Source organism: Crotalus tigris, unplaced genomic scaffold, assembly GCF_016545835.1.
Source record: "Crotalus tigris isolate CLP2741 ecotype Arizona unplaced genomic scaffold, ASM1654583v1 scf7180000024506.1728113, whole genome shotgun sequence".
Taxonomy (NCBI): domain Eukaryota; kingdom Metazoa; phylum Chordata; class Lepidosauria; order Squamata; family Viperidae; genus Crotalus; species Crotalus tigris.
In genome coordinates, this window is record NW_024100677.1 from 689,906 (window position 1) to 707,815 (window position 17,910).

The 17,910-nt window shown below is 37.1% G+C and overlaps 1 protein-coding gene across 10 annotated transcripts in view; it reads left to right on the forward strand.

Annotated features, from left to right (window-relative positions):
• The window catches only part of PTPN21 (protein tyrosine phosphatase non-receptor type 21), a 57,727-nt gene that overhangs the window by 8,306 nt on the left and 31,511 nt on the right, over positions 1 to 17,910 (forward strand). For all 10 annotated transcript variants that reach the window (XM_039333450.1, XM_039333449.1, XM_039333452.1 and 7 more), the window contains exons 2-4: positions 4,355 to 4,695; positions 14,528 to 14,697; positions 17,053 to 17,150. In XM_039333450.1, the coding sequence (XP_039189384.1) occupies positions 4,516 to 4,695; positions 14,528 to 14,697; positions 17,053 to 17,150 (448 nt within the window). In that variant the 5' untranslated portion in view covers positions 4,355 to 4,515. The remainder of the gene's footprint in view (positions 1 to 4,354; positions 4,696 to 14,527; positions 14,698 to 17,052; positions 17,151 to 17,910) is intronic.

A 17,910-nucleotide genomic window follows, 5' to 3' on the forward strand; every position in this document is an offset into this window, starting at 1 on the left:
GTTGAGATGGGCAGCCATAGAATGGAATAAATAAATAAAGCTTCTGCATCCTAATTCAGACAGCCAGTCCAGGAGGATATCATGGTCAGTGGTATTAAAAGCTGCTGACAGGTTCAAGAGGATCAGCAGAGTCACACTCAGCCTGTTCTTTTCCTGACACAGTTCACAAGATGATTACACCAGTTACTATTAAGTTTCTTGCTAAGTGGTTTGAAATGGATCTAGAAAATCAGTTTCAACCAAGACAACGTGGTCGATTAGCCACCCTAATACAAAGGGTGTACCTTTGTATGATTGCCTGTTATGTAACAATCAGCAATTAAAACTGTTAATATAATTGCTGGTGTAAAATTAAGGGAATTAGGCGGAGGTGGAGAAAGAATCACCAATTCCTTCTCAGGTTGTGCCAGATTTTGCTCCATTTATAATTAATTAATTAATAACAACAACAACAAAACAACAAAAACAACAATTAAATATAACAACAACCCAGAATCTCTTAAGATACAATAAAGCTCCCAAACTTTCTTCTCCTTGCTTTTCCTTACCTAGTTAAGAAACTGGACTTTTTTGAGTAATGACCTTACTAAACTTCAGCTAAACATGTTTTTATTGACCGATTTAAACAATTCATATAGCTGCCCATATCACAGTGACTCTAGATGATGAAAACCAAATAACACATTATAAAATGAATATCTAGAATAAACAGTGTACAAGGACTAAAATCATCCCATGTCTAGTCCAAAGACTGGAACTCACAAATTCTCAACCCTGCTTAATCTTCCAATCCAAAATCCTGAGGGAACAGTTAGGTCTTTAATGCCTTATGAAAGACCAATAGGGTCAAGACCATTCTCAGTCTCTAGGCTGACATTGTTCAAAGAGCAGATGTTGTGGCAGAGAAAACATGATTCCTAGGCCTAATAATATGTCACTATTGAATAGACAAGCTCTGGAGCATGCCCACTCTGCTAGTTTTGGTAGTAGGAGCAGAGATAATTGAAACAAGCAGTTCTACAGATAATGTGGCCCTCTGCTATGTAGGGCTTTATGGATGATCATCAGCCCCTAAAACTACACGAGAAGCCTTCTAGGAGCCACTGCAGCTCACAGAGCAGAGTAGTATACGAGCATATTGTGAAACTCCTAAAACTGTCTGTGTTACTGCATTCTGGACTAATTGTACTTTCCAAATTCTCTTCAAGGGCAACTCAGTGTAGAGTGTACTGTATTACAGTAGTCCAACCTCCTAACCTCCAGAAAACAGTTTAGTTTCTCAAGAAGAACTTCTTTTTCAGTAGGACTGTGAGTCCAGGAAGGATCAAAAACTGCTCATCCAGATTCCCAGAGCCTCCAGACATCAGGAAAAAACCCTCAACCATATTGCCTGGCTGATTTGAGGCAGAAATGTATAATTGACTATAGTCAATGTACTGGTGATGCCTTGCCTTATGTCTAAAGGTGACTTCACTCAGTGGCTTCATGTAGAGATTTAAAAAAAAAAATAGGGAGAGGGTAAAGCTCTAAGAAATCCCATGAAGCAGGGTCTTGTGTTCAAACTTTCCATACCCTTTCCCATCATCATAACTGGAATGGCCATGGGGAAATGAGGAAACCATTATAGTACTGTACCTCTTACAGGAAATACAGGCACATCCTGATTGTTCAAATCGATTGCAGATTTCTTTGCCCTGATGAAAATGTTCTGAAAACCAGAGAAGGTTGATAAATATCATGGTCTCTTTTTCACCATAACTGACAATATGTTTATAATGGAGAAGAAGGCTGAGGAAGTGTAAGCCAAGGATAGGATGTTCAAATCTATTTCACTTTTTACTGAGAGAAAGAACCATTGAAACAATGTAGTTGTTTGGAATTTTGAAGGCATGGCTTTTCTGTGGCCTCTACTGAATGTCCCTGCTTTTAAAATAGTATCTTGATACAGGTGGCTGCAATCCTTGAAGCTTTTAGAAAAGCCATTAAGATCTGGCTGTTTCCCCAGGGCCCAGGCTTTTGAGTGAGGATGAGCAGTATTCCTAACTGAATAAATTATAGCAAATTATAGTTATGGTTACTATTTTATTATTTCAGCAGGTGTTAGAGTGCAGCAGCAGCAGTTAGAGTGCAGTTAGAGTGCAGTACTGCAGGCCACTTTAGCTGACTGTGTTCAGCAGGTCAGCGGTTCAAATCTCACCGGCTCAAGGTTGACTCAGCCTTCCATCCTTCCGGGGTAGGTAAAATGAGGACCCAGATTGTTGGGGGCAATGTGTATATAATATATATATATATATATATATATATATATATATATATATATATGTAGGTCTTTGGTTGCTCGGGTTTTCTCCCGCGTAAAATTGGATTTTTAAAATTCCAATTTTACGCGGGAGAAAACCCGAGCAACCAAAGACCTACATACAAATACCCGCGAAAACCTCAGAAAACATATATATATATATATATATATATATATATATATATATATATATATATACACACACATTGCTTACTGGTGTACACTGCTTAGAGAGTGCTTGCACTTAAAGCGGTATATAAGTCTCATAAATAAATAAATAAAATATCAGTTGCTTTATTTTGTGCTTGTTGATAATTTTTGTATACCGTCCAGAATCATGTTGAGTTGGGCAGACATATAAAATGCTCTAAATAAATAAATTAACCATCATGAAATATTATGGAAATAATAAATGTCCTTAGATGTTGGGATCAATGAGAGATTTCCATTTACTTCATCTTATACATTTTGGTTTATTTCTTGCTTTTTAAACCAAAAGTACATTACATATGTATACAGAATAGACAAGAATGGACAGATCTCTGTCTTTCCAAAGCACAGGCCTTTCCAGAATGATTTTGAAAGTTGCCACATCACATTATACCGTATAAAATCATTCTCATAATACTTCAGGAAGCCTGGAGTACACATTTGTAAAATATGAGCAGGTAAGGACAATAGGAACTGGGTAACAATGTAGTGAGACCACTGAAGTATGCAAAGTTGGGGCATCTGTCCAGATGCGGTTTCTTTTTCCATGTTTTTTGAGAGGATGGCATATTTTCTTACATTTGTTTTTTTAGTGTGTGAAGCCCGAACAATATTTTGTTCTTCAATTGAAAATATATAGGAAATTTTATCACCATTTCTCAATACAAATATTATAGGATATGAGTTTGGAAGCTTCATGAAGTTGATAACCCACAATACTATATTAAATGCTTTATACTGAAGTGTTTTATATTGCTGTTAAACAATCTGTGACCCATTGGATAAACTTTCATAGATATTTCCTTACCTAAACAGAGAAACAGAATGACCATGGGCAGGCAAAAAGGAGTGGGAGTGTGAGCAATTACCACCTTCCTGCTAGCTTCTCCATTGATGTTGCTTGTGAGAAGTGGCAGGGAGTGTAAGAAATCAGACCTCCGTCTCATCCTTTACTGACCCATGGAACTGTATGCCACTTTGCTGGGGGAAGGGGGAACAAAGGGAGCCATGAACCATGAGAAAAACTAACCCTGCTCCCTAACCAGGTCTGTCCCCAAGGGCCATCTCCCTACACAGGGAGGAAGAGGACTCACCCATTCAGAGATTTCAAATTTCAACCTCAGTTCCAAAGCAGCCAATCGCCACCAGTTGATTGGATGCAGGAACTAGGCAGGCAGGAAAGAAGGCAAGGATACAGCCCTCCCATTTTCCCTTGTGCCACACAATCTATGGGTTTCTGGGAAATGTAGTCTGATGGCACTGTGGTGCCGAAGCAGCCACAACCTTTCCATGAATATTGGCATTCTATAAGTAGGTTCATTTGAATTATCTTGGTTCAATCATTGTTGCCCTATAACTTCCAAATTCACCCAGCTGAACAGTACAAACAGATTCAAAGGTTTAGTATTATATAAACATGTAATTTCTATTTAGATTTCATTAGCAAATTGGTTATAAATTTGATTATAAAATGTTTACTTCTCTAACAATTAATTATTACAAAAATTAACATTATATCCCAGAAAAATGTGAGAGACCTGTTTATAACATGAGGTGGGAAGATCTCAGTTCAAAGTTTATCTAAACCATGACTTTATGAGATGGGGTTTTATATTTAATTTGTTTTCTCTTTTTTGTTATTTGTTTAAAATGAATAACATTTTTGTAAGATTGTTAGGGAAAGTTTATGAAGGTGCTAATTAAGTAGTTGGGGAATATTATATAAAAATAATTATATTATAGTGAATAATATGTGACTGGTGTAAATTAGTCTTATAAGCTATTAAAATGTGAAAATACCTCTGAGTCTTGTCTTAATTAACTCAGTTTTCCCCCTTCTTTCAGAATTTTTGTGGATGCTTCCTTTATTCAGAACTTGGAAGAAAACCTGCCAGTTTTTAATGGCGGCTGCAGCTGCTGCTGGATGATCATCTGAAACTCTTAATAGAAAAGAAAATATTGCTGGATGGTTTTCTGTGACTTTTTGTGAATGAGTGAAGGAAGAAATGCCTCTACCTTTTGGGCTGAAGTTGAAACGAACTCGACGCTATACAGTATCTAGCAAGAGCTGTTTGGTAGCCCGTATTCATCTACTTAACAATGAGTTTGTGGAGTTCACACTATCGGTGGAAAGCACTGGGCAGGAAAGTTTGGAAGCTGTGGCACAGAGACTTGAACTTCGAGAGGTAGGAAAGGTGTCTGTTGGCATCTCCATCTTGGAATATAAGAGGATTAAAAACTAAATTGTAGTAGGTCAGATTCAGTTTTACATTTACCCCGTTACTATTACTATTGTCTGCTGTGGCTGGAAGCAGTTATTCAAATGTATTGAACAAAGAGCAATCTGTCACACAATTATTTTTGACGGAAAGCAGCAGGAATGTGAATCTGACCTTTTATATACAAAGCAAAATGGGTATTCAGTCAGTGATGTAAAATTCCTCTATCATCTTTATGCACAACGGCTTCTCCAGCATTAGCATTCAGTTTTGACATTATTCGTTGCCCAGAGATGGTCAGCTATAGAAATTGAATAAATAAATAAAGCATTCACATAAACAAAACCGGATTATGCAAATTAAAAAATATCTCTGCAATTGTGCCCACATATAGCATGTAGCAAAAGCTGTAAAGATTCTTCACTAAGAACGGATTGTGCTATAAATACCTGAGAGATTACACTTAGATTGCCTAGAATAGCAACTAGATAATATGAAAAACAAGCAGAGAAATGGAAATTAAAGTATTCTTAACTTTAGCAAGAGCAATTTCATTGAAATTAAGTATTGCCAAGAGATAGTACCTGCATAGTGATTATAATATACATCTAGCAAAATTCTACTTCATATTTACACTCTCCAATGAAACAACCTGACATGGTTGTTTGTATTGTCCTGAGTTGATTGTGGAAATTGAAAAAGCCTAGTTATTATAAGTACATAATTACTAATCCAACCATTGGACAAAATGTTGTACTAGTATCCCGTTCGTATCCCATTCAGTTTTCCAACCAATGAGCCACCTGTATTTTTTTCAGCATATTCAACTCCCACTCTGAACAGATTATAGACTGATGTTGATAACACCATATGTGTTCAATATAATGGGTGTGGTTCATTAGATTTATTTGCCTCTGAAGAGTTTCTGTTTTTGTAAGGGTAAATATTAGAGTTATCTATCTCTTGTTTTTTCAGTAATTTATTTTTTGTTAGCTAATTCTGGACATATGTTTGATGTTCATTTCTTGGATAATAATGTAGAAACTTAGATGGTTTTCAGTTCTTCATATTAAGGCTGGGATTTGCACAGTCTCCATTGTCCCTTCACTCTAGTGGGAGGAAAATATGCTGATTCACAACAAAAGGTCTCATTTAGGTCTCTTTATACAGTAAGGCTGAGCAGGAGTCCCTTGGTGTGGCACGAGTGTTTTGTTACAAATTAATACATGGACCAGATCAACTGTATATGGCATAATACTGGTATCAGTCTCCAGACAGGATGCTTCCTTTGTGTGGAAATGTTTTCCACACTAAAAAAAAAAAGAATTTTAGGCAGCCTTGCTCAATGCATGGTGAAATTGGAGGGCAATCTGAATCTACTGCAGAAGTTATTGTCCATAGTTTCTGTTGGACAGGTTAATAATTCTTTACTTTCTTCTGTTTTTTTCTCAGGCAGGCATTCATGATTTTCATGTAGATCCATTGTGTTATAAAACTATAACATTGGGCTAAGAGATGGTGCTAGATCATGTGAGCTTATTGTTTTAGTAGAGATTTGAATTTGAACCTCACATATTCTAGTACAATATTCTAATTGTTACACTGTTAAAATCCAGATTTAGGGTATTAAAACCAGACTATAAAATTTGAAAGGGTTCCCCTCCTTCATCTCAGTAAGCAATCTTGCAGAGATTGTTTTGGAAACAAAGTATGGATAGGAAAGGGAAATAGGCAACCCCCAAATATATAAGCAACATTCCTCACAATATTAATTCAAACTGAAAATATGTCTATTATCTATGTTCATTTAAAAAAGCTTTCTATTTTAATCACTCTCCCACGTTACATAATTTGGAAGACATTTTGATCATCTTCCAAGTCTTGGATGTTTCTGAGGAAACCTTTCCAGATCAGTATCTGTATACTAAACCTTTATGTCTGTAATCTTTAACTGGGAGAAACTGTGTACTATAAACCAACAATTTTTCAACCAAAGTACTTCAAGTGGGCTTACAGAATTGTCCAAAATCCAGAATCCATGATTCCTGTATAACTGAAATTTGGTAAATTTGATAAAACATTTTATGACATAAACCTATCATAAAATATCTCTGAATATCTTCCTGAATTTTGAAAACCTTTTTCAGTGAAGGCAGTACATTAAAAGTTCTTGCCATTGTTGATATCATTGTAAGAAAATATCTCTGAAACAATGACCTAACAAGTCATGGGTTGTCTAGTTTTCTATTATAACCAGATATTTTGCCTGCTTGATGAGATTTGATTTTAAATTTCATTTTATTTCTACTTTATCCTAAGGAGCCTAGGAAAGCATACCTTTAAACTACAAGATAGATTAGGCTGAGGAGAAGCATTAGCTGAAGGTCATTCAGTAAACTTCATGACTTAATGACTAGGTTCATTGTTGTTGTTGTTAATTGCGAAGTCGTGTCCGACCCATCGCGACCCCATGGACAATGTTCCTCCAGGTCTTCCTGTCCTCTACCATCTTCTGGAGTCCATTTAAGTTCACATCTACTGCTTCAGTGACTCCATCCAGCCATCTCATTCTCTGTCGTCCCCTTCTTCTATTGCCCTCAATCTTTCCCAGCATCAGGCTCTTCTCTAGTGAGTCCTTCCTTCTCATTAGGTGGCCAAAATATTTGAGTTTCAACTTCAGGATCTGGCCTTCTAAAGAGCAGTCGGGGTTGATCTCTTTTAGGACTGACCGGTTTGAATGCCTTGCAGTCCAAGGGACTCGCAGGAGTCTTCTCCAGCACCATAGTTCAAAGGCCTCAATTCTTTGGCACTCAGCCTTTCTTATGGGACTAGGTTCATACATTCTGCTAAATTTTGATTTGTTTGAAACATGATACATTACATAGCTTCACACATAATACTAATTCTTAAACCATCATTGACAATTGCAGCTGGATTAATATATCACGTTTTGACAAACAGGAAGACACTATAATTGAAGTTTTAGGAGCCTCTTTGGAGCATAGAAAATGGAAGACAGTGGGACATGGATAATGTCCTTGGAATGAACATTGAAATACTAAGTAAGCCAGGGAGGCTACAAACAGGGTAAATAATTGGATGGCCTCTCTTTCAGGTTGCAGCCTAACTAAGGAAGTCAATATTATATCAATGATGATCCCTTCCAAAACCCTGATCTTTAATTCCAGAACACCAACTGATAAAAGGACTATTATCTATTATTTAAACATTGATGAAAACAGCTGAACTAGAAACCTGACTGACAGAAGGAGTGACAGTTCATCCTGCTGCTCACCTTTGTCTACTTGGGCTATTCTGTTCTACAACAGACTAATAATGATAGAGGGATGGCTTGGTCATGGTCTACATCAGTGTTTCTCAAATTCAGCAACTTTGTAGACATGTGGACTTCACCTCCCAGAATCGACAAGCCAGCATGCCGGCTGGTGGATTCTGGGAATTTAATTCACATACCTTAAAAGTTGCTGAGGTTGAAAAAAACTGGTCTACAAACATTCCATCTCACTGACAAAATGCTTGACATTCTGCCATTTTTCTGCCATTTTCAGCATGCTGATAGGTTTGGATATAGATTCTGTTACTGAAAAATCCCCAGCATTTTGTAATAGTATTCGTGCAAGTTAATATCGTTTATCTTGCAACTAAAATATTGTATTATCTGACTGGAAAAGAGTTTACTGTTCTCCTTTGAATTTGAGTAAGTTGGAGCTTAGGACTTTCGAAAGTAAGACATTTTAGTTGCACTTTATATTCCATATCCACATCTTTTTTTAAAACAAAAATATGATATGTTACAAAGACATTTCTCAGCTTATGACCCAATGACCGTTTGCAGTCACGATGGTCTTGCACTGGGTGCTTTGTGGCCCATAAACAGCCATAAAGGAAAGGAAAGGAAAGGAAAGGAAAGGAAAGGGTAATACTTAAAGGAAGTTAAACTGGTACTAACATCAAATATTCTTGGTGTTACATTAAGATACATTTATTTACCCAAACATATGAAATGATTTTATAGCATTTATCTGCAATTTATAGATTTTGTTACAATCCAGGATTGCTTGTTTTATTTTGATTGTAGTACTCATATCTTTGAATCCATTCTGATGAATAACATACTAAAAGTGAAATAAGAAATATAAACCATGTTTATCAGTAGATGAGGTATAATCTAAATCAAGACTGATATAGGGATGTTGAGATGGTCTCCTGCCTTGACACATTATTAATAAATGTATTGTGAACTTGCAGACCTTAGTACTTCTAGGTGCCCATTAAAATCTCTCTTTACAACATGGTATTTGAAATATTATGAAGAGAACACATTGATGTAATAATAATAGTAGTAAAGTTGGAAGGGATCTTGGAGGTCATCTAGTCCAACCCCCTGCTCGGGCAGGAAACCCTACACCATTTCAGACAAATGGCTGTCCAGTCTCTTCTTAAAAACTTCCAGTGTTGGAGCATTTACTGCTTCTGGAGGCAGGCTGTTCCACTGATTAATTGTTCTCACTGTCAGGAAGTTTCTCCTTAGGTCTAGGTTGCTTCTCTCCTTGATTAGTTTCCACCCGTTGCTTCTTGTCCTGCCTTCAGGTGCTTTGGAGAATAGCTTAATTCCCTCTTCTTTATGGCAGCCCCTGAGATATTGGAACACTGCTATCATGTCCCCCCTTGTCCTTCTCTTCGTTAAACTAGACATACCAATTCTAGCAACCGTTCCTTATATGTTTTAGCCTCCAGTCCCCTAATCATCTTTGTTGCTCTTCTCTCTACTCTTTCTAGAGTCTCAACATCTTTTTTACATCGTGGTGACCAAAACTGGATGCAGTATTCCAAGTGTGGCCTTACCAAGGCACTGAAGAGTGGTATTAATACTTCACGTGATCTTGATTCTCTCCCTCTGTTAATGCAGCCTAGCACTGTGTTGGCCTTTTTGGCAGCTGCAGCACACTGCTGGCTCATATTTAGGTGATTGTCTACTAGGACTCCGAGGTCCCTCTCACAGTTACTACTATTGAGCATGGTGCCACCTATGCTATACTTGTGCATTTGGTTTTTCTTGCCTAAATGTAGAACCTTGCTTTTTTCACCATTGAATTTCATTTTGTTAGTTAGTGCCCAGTGTTCAAGTCTTTCCAGATCCTTCTGTACCTGAAGCCTGTCTTCTGGAGTGTTGGCTATTCCTGCCAGCTTGGTGTCATCTGCAAATTTGATGAGTTCCCCATCTATCCCTTCATCCAAATCGTTGATGAAGATGTTGAAGAGTACTGGGCCCAGAACAGAGCCCTGGGGCACCCCACTACACACTTCCCTCCCCACATATTGTATGTCTATATTCTAGATTTATTTCTAGATTTGTATTCTCTGTTTTGAACTTTGGTTCAAATTAGTAAAAAATATGTCAGGAATTAGTCAAGAAAATTCATTTTTTGTCTCTGTGTGGCTTATTTTATTACAACTGCTTATTATGAGCTTTAAGAAAATGTTCTGGAAACAGATATTTCTAGCAGGTCCAGTATCTTGGACTATTTATATCCAACATTACATGTTTCTAATTAGTTGGAAAAGTTAATAGCCTTATAAGTAAGCAAGCCACTGAGTCCTGACATTTTTGAACTACTGCTTGAAGTAATTTGCATTATACAATCATAAACACTTGCTTCTAGAATATTAGGACTACATCACATAGTAATCCTTGCTGAAAGATAAACAGATTCCTGTGGTCATTTGAACTTAAAAGCTAGTTGTAGGAATTAAGGTTTTGCCCCCCTTGGTTTGTCTTTGCTAATCCTCCTTCATCTGAGGCTGCTTGAATCAATCCCCAGCAGCTGGTGTTTTGCATTACTTTTGTGAAGCAATTTGTTATGAAGTTTCAGCTGTCTAGATAGCGTGAAAATATCTTAACCATACTTGGAAATATTTTATGTTCCCAGCTTCAAGAAAGATTATTTTAAAAAATCCATCTAGTTTGAGTCTTCTTAGTTATCAGGATTAAGTCAATCCATTGTAACAGTCTTAACACTATTATCAAAGAACGAGTCAGTGCAATATTATGCTATATGTAAAGCACATTTAAATATATACATTGTTTCTACTATATTTCCTGTCTACAGTAATTACCCCTTAATATTTGTCTGGAACCTGGTGTGCATTTTTTTTACTTTTATGTAAAGTTTGCTTGTGTGACCATTCACACATTGCCCTTCACATGCTTTGCAGCCAGCAAAAGTTGTAAGCGCAGGTATGGTTCACTTAATGACTGTATCACTTCATTTCATGATCAAAGGGCAAATAAGATGTAAGCCCAGTCACGGTCACATGATTTTCAGCTGAGTGACCAAGTTGCTAGTCCCACTAGTGATCGCTAAGCAAGGACTAGCTGTAACGAGATAGAGAGACATGGTGCTATCTGTATCTTGCTTAGCAAAATCAGATTGCTATGGTAAGAATCACAATCTTTGTTTGAACAATTGACTGTCTTAATGCAGAGCAAGTGTGGATACACACAAACTCTACAGGAGCTAGACATGGCTGAGAAATGCTAAAAAAGATCCTGCATATCATTTAAGAAGTGTAAGTGAAGTCAAATAGATAGAGTGTTGTAGATTACAAATTAAGTTGGGTTTGCAAATTTTGCTGCACCACCATGCCCCCAAATCACAAAGGAATCCATGTGAGAAGAAATACACCTACCCTCTTTTCATTCTGTATAGCAAATGAAACAATTATAGAGTCCTGTTGCCTAACAAAACAGAGCCAGTTTGTTGCAATGGTTAAGGCATCATGCTAGAAACCAAGAGAGAGTGAATTCTAGTCCTACCTTAGGCATGAAGCCACTGGGTAACCTTGGGCCAGTTTCTCAGCCCTAGGAAGCAGCCAGTAGCAAACACTTCTGAAATATTGCCTAGAAAACTGTAGGGACTTTCCAGGCAGTTGTCTGGAATTGAAAACTAGCTCCCAAAAAAATAAAAAAACAAACACTTTCCATTTGAAGTAAAAAAAACAAAGCAACTAAATTCAAAACCATACCACTCAATGGAAAGGATGAGCCTGACAGTCTGTACAACTCCTGAAATTCAGGTTGTGCTTTCAAGATAGCTATTCTCTTCCCTTCTCCTATCCCTTATTTTGGAACAATATCTTTACAGCAACAGCTATGTGAGATCCTGACCTGTCCAAGCAGAATGGGAACAAACTCTTGTCAGCGATTCGGTCCCAGCTGCGCATACTATAAGGCAGGGATCCCCAACCCCCAGTCCAGTCCATGGACCGGTACCGGGCCACAGCATACCAGCAACCGGTCCACACAAACAAGCAAAGCTCCATCCGTGGGATGCAGGCAGCACACAAAAGCACACACTCTCCGGTCTGTGGAAAAACCTTTCTCCACGGAACCGGTCCCTGGTGCCCAAAAGGTTGGGGACCTCTGCTATAAGTCATTCAAGTCTCTATCCCTGCAGCATTGTGCCAGAGCCCTTCTAGGCCATCTTCCTAACAGTGATCCAGTCAGCTTGGGCTTGGAGGGCTAGATCTCCATGGATCTGTGTTGAAGCCCTGTCAGATCAGATGATCTGCCTGGAGAAATGTCTTGATTGATTGGGAGCAAACCTTGTACTCCAAAACATTTTTGGCACCCCCCAATAAATCTGCTCATGAACATTGCCCACTAAAATGTTTGTACAAGGCAGATATAAACATAAGACAGATATAAGCAGGGCTTTTTTTCTCATAGAACGCCCAGAATGGAGTTCTGGCACCTTTTTTGGATGGAACCTTGTAGGGTAGGCAAGGCGGGTTGTATGACGTGTATGAATTCCGGCACCTTTTTTTTTTTTTTTTTTAGAAAAAAAGCACTGAATCCATCATTCCTTTTAGACAGAATTGTGATTTTTCAGTTGTACTTGTTGAAGTACAGCTCCTAGTACCTCCAGCTAGCCATTGCCAATTATGAGGAATGCTAAATAATTTGTGAGAGATTCTTCTCACACTGATAAAGAGTCTGTAGATATTAAAACAGGGAACACATGCAGACTTCTTCAGGGGAGAGACAAGTTTCCAGCCTACTGCATCGAAACAAACATGAACAAATGATCAAGTGTTTTGCTTGTCTCAACTGCCTATATGTAAGTACCTCACTTGAAAAGTAATCACTGGAATTTGGGGGGTTATAACTTTTAACCTTCCTTCCAATAAACATGTTTCACAGAACTCTGAGATTGTTTCTTGAATTGATTGTTTTGAAGCAGCCAAGAAGAAAGTCTGACACAGTTTCAGCATTAAGTGGAGAGCCATAACCCCTAATCCCATTCCGCTCATTATGAGCTACTTATGTCTATAGAAAGTTCTGAAGTGGAAGAAGGATTTCACACAGATCTTGATAACAAATTGGCTGCTAGTGTCATGAGGCAAGGGAACTTTTCATGTACTTTATTTCTTGGAGGAGGAAGATTCATGTCAATTAGAATATTTTAAGTTATACAATCATACTACTGGCAATAAGGTTGTGATTTACACAAGGTAATTATTTATATAGTATCATACATAGTATCATGTTTTGCCCATTTTAGGTTTGGTTAAATTGTGAATTCATTTCAACAGGATTTAAATATACTGATTGGTGAAGTTCTATATGCAAAATATTCATTAACTTGACAGATTTAGCAGAATGCTAAGAATCTTGCTTAATTTTCAAAGTATTATATACATTTATTCTTGGTTTTGAAGGACCTAGAACTAAGAATAAATTTCCTGATAGTTAGAACAATTAATCAATGGAATGACTTGCCTCCAGAAATTGTGGGTGTTCCAACACTGGAGCTTTTAAAGAAAAAACTGGACAACCAATTGTTTGAAATGGTATAAGGTTTTCTGATTAAAGAGAGGGATGGATTAGAAAACCTCCACAGTCCCTTTCAACTCTGTTATTCTGTTATTCTGACATATTCCATAAGAAATAAATAACATTGTACTACTAGCTTTTACACATTGTTTTTTCCCCTGTGTTCATGTATTTTACACTAGTTCAATCCATTGTTAAGCATTCCCACCACCAGTATTCTTAGATTGAACATCTATGCCATTTGTTGAGCAGATAGGAAACATTGCAATTAATGAAACATGATTATGTAAAAATCTGTCTAGGGTTGATTTACTTCCTGGAAACTGAATGAAGAGTAACTTGTTCAAATTAAGATCTTACAATAGCATTATTCTTGAATGCTTAAAATATTTCTAGAGTTATGTCATGTTTCTGTAGGACTGGTATATGTCTTCTGCTAATGTTAGAAGTTTGTTTAGACATGATTAAAATGTTATTGTCTTTTAATATAGTTCACACTGCAGAATTCTTAAATGCAATTAGAGCACCTGAAGCAAAACACACAATTGCAGCTATGCATGTGCACCAGAGACAGCATATTTTATTCATGTGGAAAGTCCTGCTATGAATTATCTAAGCATCCAAAACTGATACTTTTTCCTTTATAATTCTAGATTGCTATAAAGAGAAATGAGTATGTACCATGTCTATTTTGTAAAGACAAGAATATTTTTTTAGGGGCTTTTTTAAATAATAAAGATCTGTGTTTGAATTGATTTGTTTTACATGATGATCATGCTGCATATATAAACATGAATTAAAGATATGCATTGTTCTATGCTAATTTCTTAGTTTTGTTTATTGTATATAAAAGATTAAAAGGACAATTTCTACTCTTTGTGATTTACCTTCTTTTATTTTTTTTAACATGTAACATGGTTCCTTTTCATGTATTTCTTTTAGATCACCTATTTTAGCCTTTGGTATTTCAACAAGCAGAACCAGCGCAGGTGGATAGACTTGGATAAGCCTCTCAAAAAGCAACTGGATAAATATGCATTGGAGCCAACCGTATTCTTTGGTGTGGTGTTTTATGTGCCTTCTGTCTCTCAACTTCAGCAGGAAATTACCAGGTGAATCTTGTAAGCTTTCATGGAATAATTCTAAATGTAAAGTAACTAAATTTTACATGGCCCCATTGAATCTGATATCAGTTGTTTCTATATATTTTTGCTATAGACTAGTCCTCCTGAATCTGAACAAAAATCTTCCTGATGAATATATTATTTCTTTCATGGCCAGTTATTTTAGCTCAGATAAGCACAAATAGATTTCTTTTGGAAGGTAATAAGAGTTGTTTCCCTACTAAGCTGCTGAGTGAAGTCTCAGATTTGATATTGAAGTTCTTGGTTGCTTTTTGTCCTACAAAGTAGGAGAAAATATACTGGGATGGCACTATTTGGGAAACACTGGTTTACATGGCATGGGACAGCTTAAGAATCCAAAGTCAGTTATTTCCTAGACTTAACTTAGAGTTGTCAAGTACTGAATGCGAACAAGCATTTGACTGGGTTTTTTTTTTTCAAGTTTTGCATAACTTTGTCATTGAACATCAATTTCATGGATGTTCTTTTCATAAAAGGAGAAAGGGAGATGATCTGAGTTAACAAGCAGTACCAAAATTTGAAATCCCTATTTATTTCACAAGCATAGTCATCCAACATGTGATGTACCGGTGTGAAAAAAGAAATAAACAGTTGGAAGTATGATTGAGTTGAAGCAATTTACCATGGAGAAGTGGACTGCTATTCCTATTGAGCAATGTGAGAGATGATCACTGTTTGTAGGAAATTATCTATATACTACTAAAACTTTTGTGTTTGTAACTTTCAATTGGGCAAAACTGTGTGTTATCAGGCAACAATTTTTGAATCAAGGTAATTCAAATGGGCTAATTTACAGAATGTTTCAAAATCTGGGACCTATTACTCTTCTGGGATTGAAATTTGGAAAAAATGTGGCTACTTCAGGGCTGCCATGCCCCAGTGTCATTTCTGGTGCTTCCTACCAACTTCTCACAAGAAAAGCCAATGGGGAGGCTGGCAGGAAGACTGAAGTCCCAGGCCAGCAGACACGTAAGTAGCTGCTATCAAGTGGGGGGAATGAGTGGGGGGATGCATGGAAGTGGCTGTGCAGGTCAGAGAGAATGTGTGAAAAGTGTCATGCAACTTGGGGAGTATTTGCTGGGGTGTGTGAAAGGTACCATATAGGTTGGGGAGGGTGCACAAGAGACATAGCATGGTTTGGGGAGGTTGTGTGTAGTGTGTAAAAGGTGCCACATTGCTTGGGGTAGTTGCACAGCAGTGCAGTGCGGGTTGGAGAGGTGTGTCGGTGTGAGTGATGGCACGAGGGCTAGGGATGCCTGAATAAGTAAGTAAATAAATATCTCTGAAGGATGACCCAGCAGGCTATGGGTTGTTTAGTTGCTAGTAAATATGATATAAGTAACTGAATCTATGGGATTTTGGGGAACTTTTTGTTACTAGCACACTGTATGTTGAAGAGACTTCAATATCAGATCTGGAACATCCTTCACCAGTTTAGATTATATAACAATTTTATAGAATAGTCAGCCATGTATATAACTCTTTATCTAGTTCAAGCTCAGACATGAAATCTGAATCTGTCGGAAGAATTTAATAGCAAAGCACAGTAACAGATTTAAGTAATGCTTCTTCTTCAAGGGAAAAGTAATGAAGGATGGAATTAGAAAAGGCTTAAAAAATAGAAGTACAAAGGAAGAAATGGTAATGTAGACTAATTGGTAAATTAGTAGCAGTGTAATGGTATTATCAGAAGGAAAGAGAATATGTGTGACTATTGGAGGATCTGTGAATAGAGAAAAAGTTTGCTGCACTGAGATCCTGGTATATGAATTAAGGATTTAATGTCAGATGGGGATCATTACTTTAATAGTTCCCCTTGTTTATTTATTATTTAGATACAAGGGAAGTTGGCTTCTGCATAGTCACACTACTGATTCCAAAATTACTAACTTGTACAGTCAGCAGTTCCCTGGCGTCTCACATACTGATTTTTTCTTACTGTCTGCTGCTTCATTTTTTTAAAATGGAAAAACCATGGACTGAATCTGGAACCTTCTGCATATATTCCTCTACTAAATTACAGTGTCTGGCTTACCATATATCATATCATGTACATATATCAGCTTATATAATATTATTCATTTTATTTATATACCCTGCTTTTTCCAATATGCTGAAAGTGTTATAGATACTTCTTCTTCCATAGAATCATATCAGCAAAATAGATAACTTCAGGCCCCAATTTGCTTAAAAGCTAAATTGATGATAGCTGAGAAATAGAGGCATCTTTAGGTATAGGCATATAGGTATAATCACAGAATGTTATTGACTATATGCATTTTCATGAATCGGAGGCATGTGAAAAAACATTTTTCCCCATAGGTACCAGTATTACCTACAACTAAAGAAAGATATCTTGGAAGGAAACATACCTTGCACGTTTGAGCAAGCAATTCATCTTGCTGGGTTTGCTGTTCAAGGTAATTTCCACGCTTGCAATCGCGTTTAGCTTATTTCGGAGGAAGAGATTTGTATCATTGTTTGAATGACAGTGCCAGAAGGTCATAAAAGCTGGTTACATGACCCCGGGACACTGCAACTGCCATAAATATGAACCAGTTGCTAAGCTTTTGAATTTTGATCATGTGACCATGGGGATGCTGCAATGATTGTAAGTGTGAAAAACAGTCATAAGTCACTTTTCTCAGTGTCCTTGTAACTTTGAATAGTCACTAAATGAATTGTTGTAAATCGAGGACTACCACTCTTGAAGACTACCTGGAAACTTCAGATGGTACAGGATGCAGCCTAACCCTAACTCTCTTTGTACTAATAGGAATGTTTCAACATATTCATATAATACCACCATTATGGGCCCTCTACTAGTTGCCAGTTTGTTTCTTATTGCAGTTTAGTAGCTGGTTATAAGTTATACTTTCCTATACAACTCAGAAATTGGGTATTGTTGAGACTGCTTCCTGCCTATCCCAAGATACTGTATGTTGAGAAAGCTTGCTAAGAGCTCCTCATGAATCACAGCAGGAAAATTGGAAGCAGTCATTTCCTGCCAGACCTCCTTCCTGTGGAACCATTTTTTTTCCCAGAAATAAGATCAGCTTCCTTTTAGGAAACTTATGAAAAAGTGATTCCTTAAGGTTTTGGAGAATATAGATAAAGTATTTATCTGAAGTGCTTGTGGGCATTTTTTATTGTTCTTTTGTTGTTTTTATTGAGTTAAAT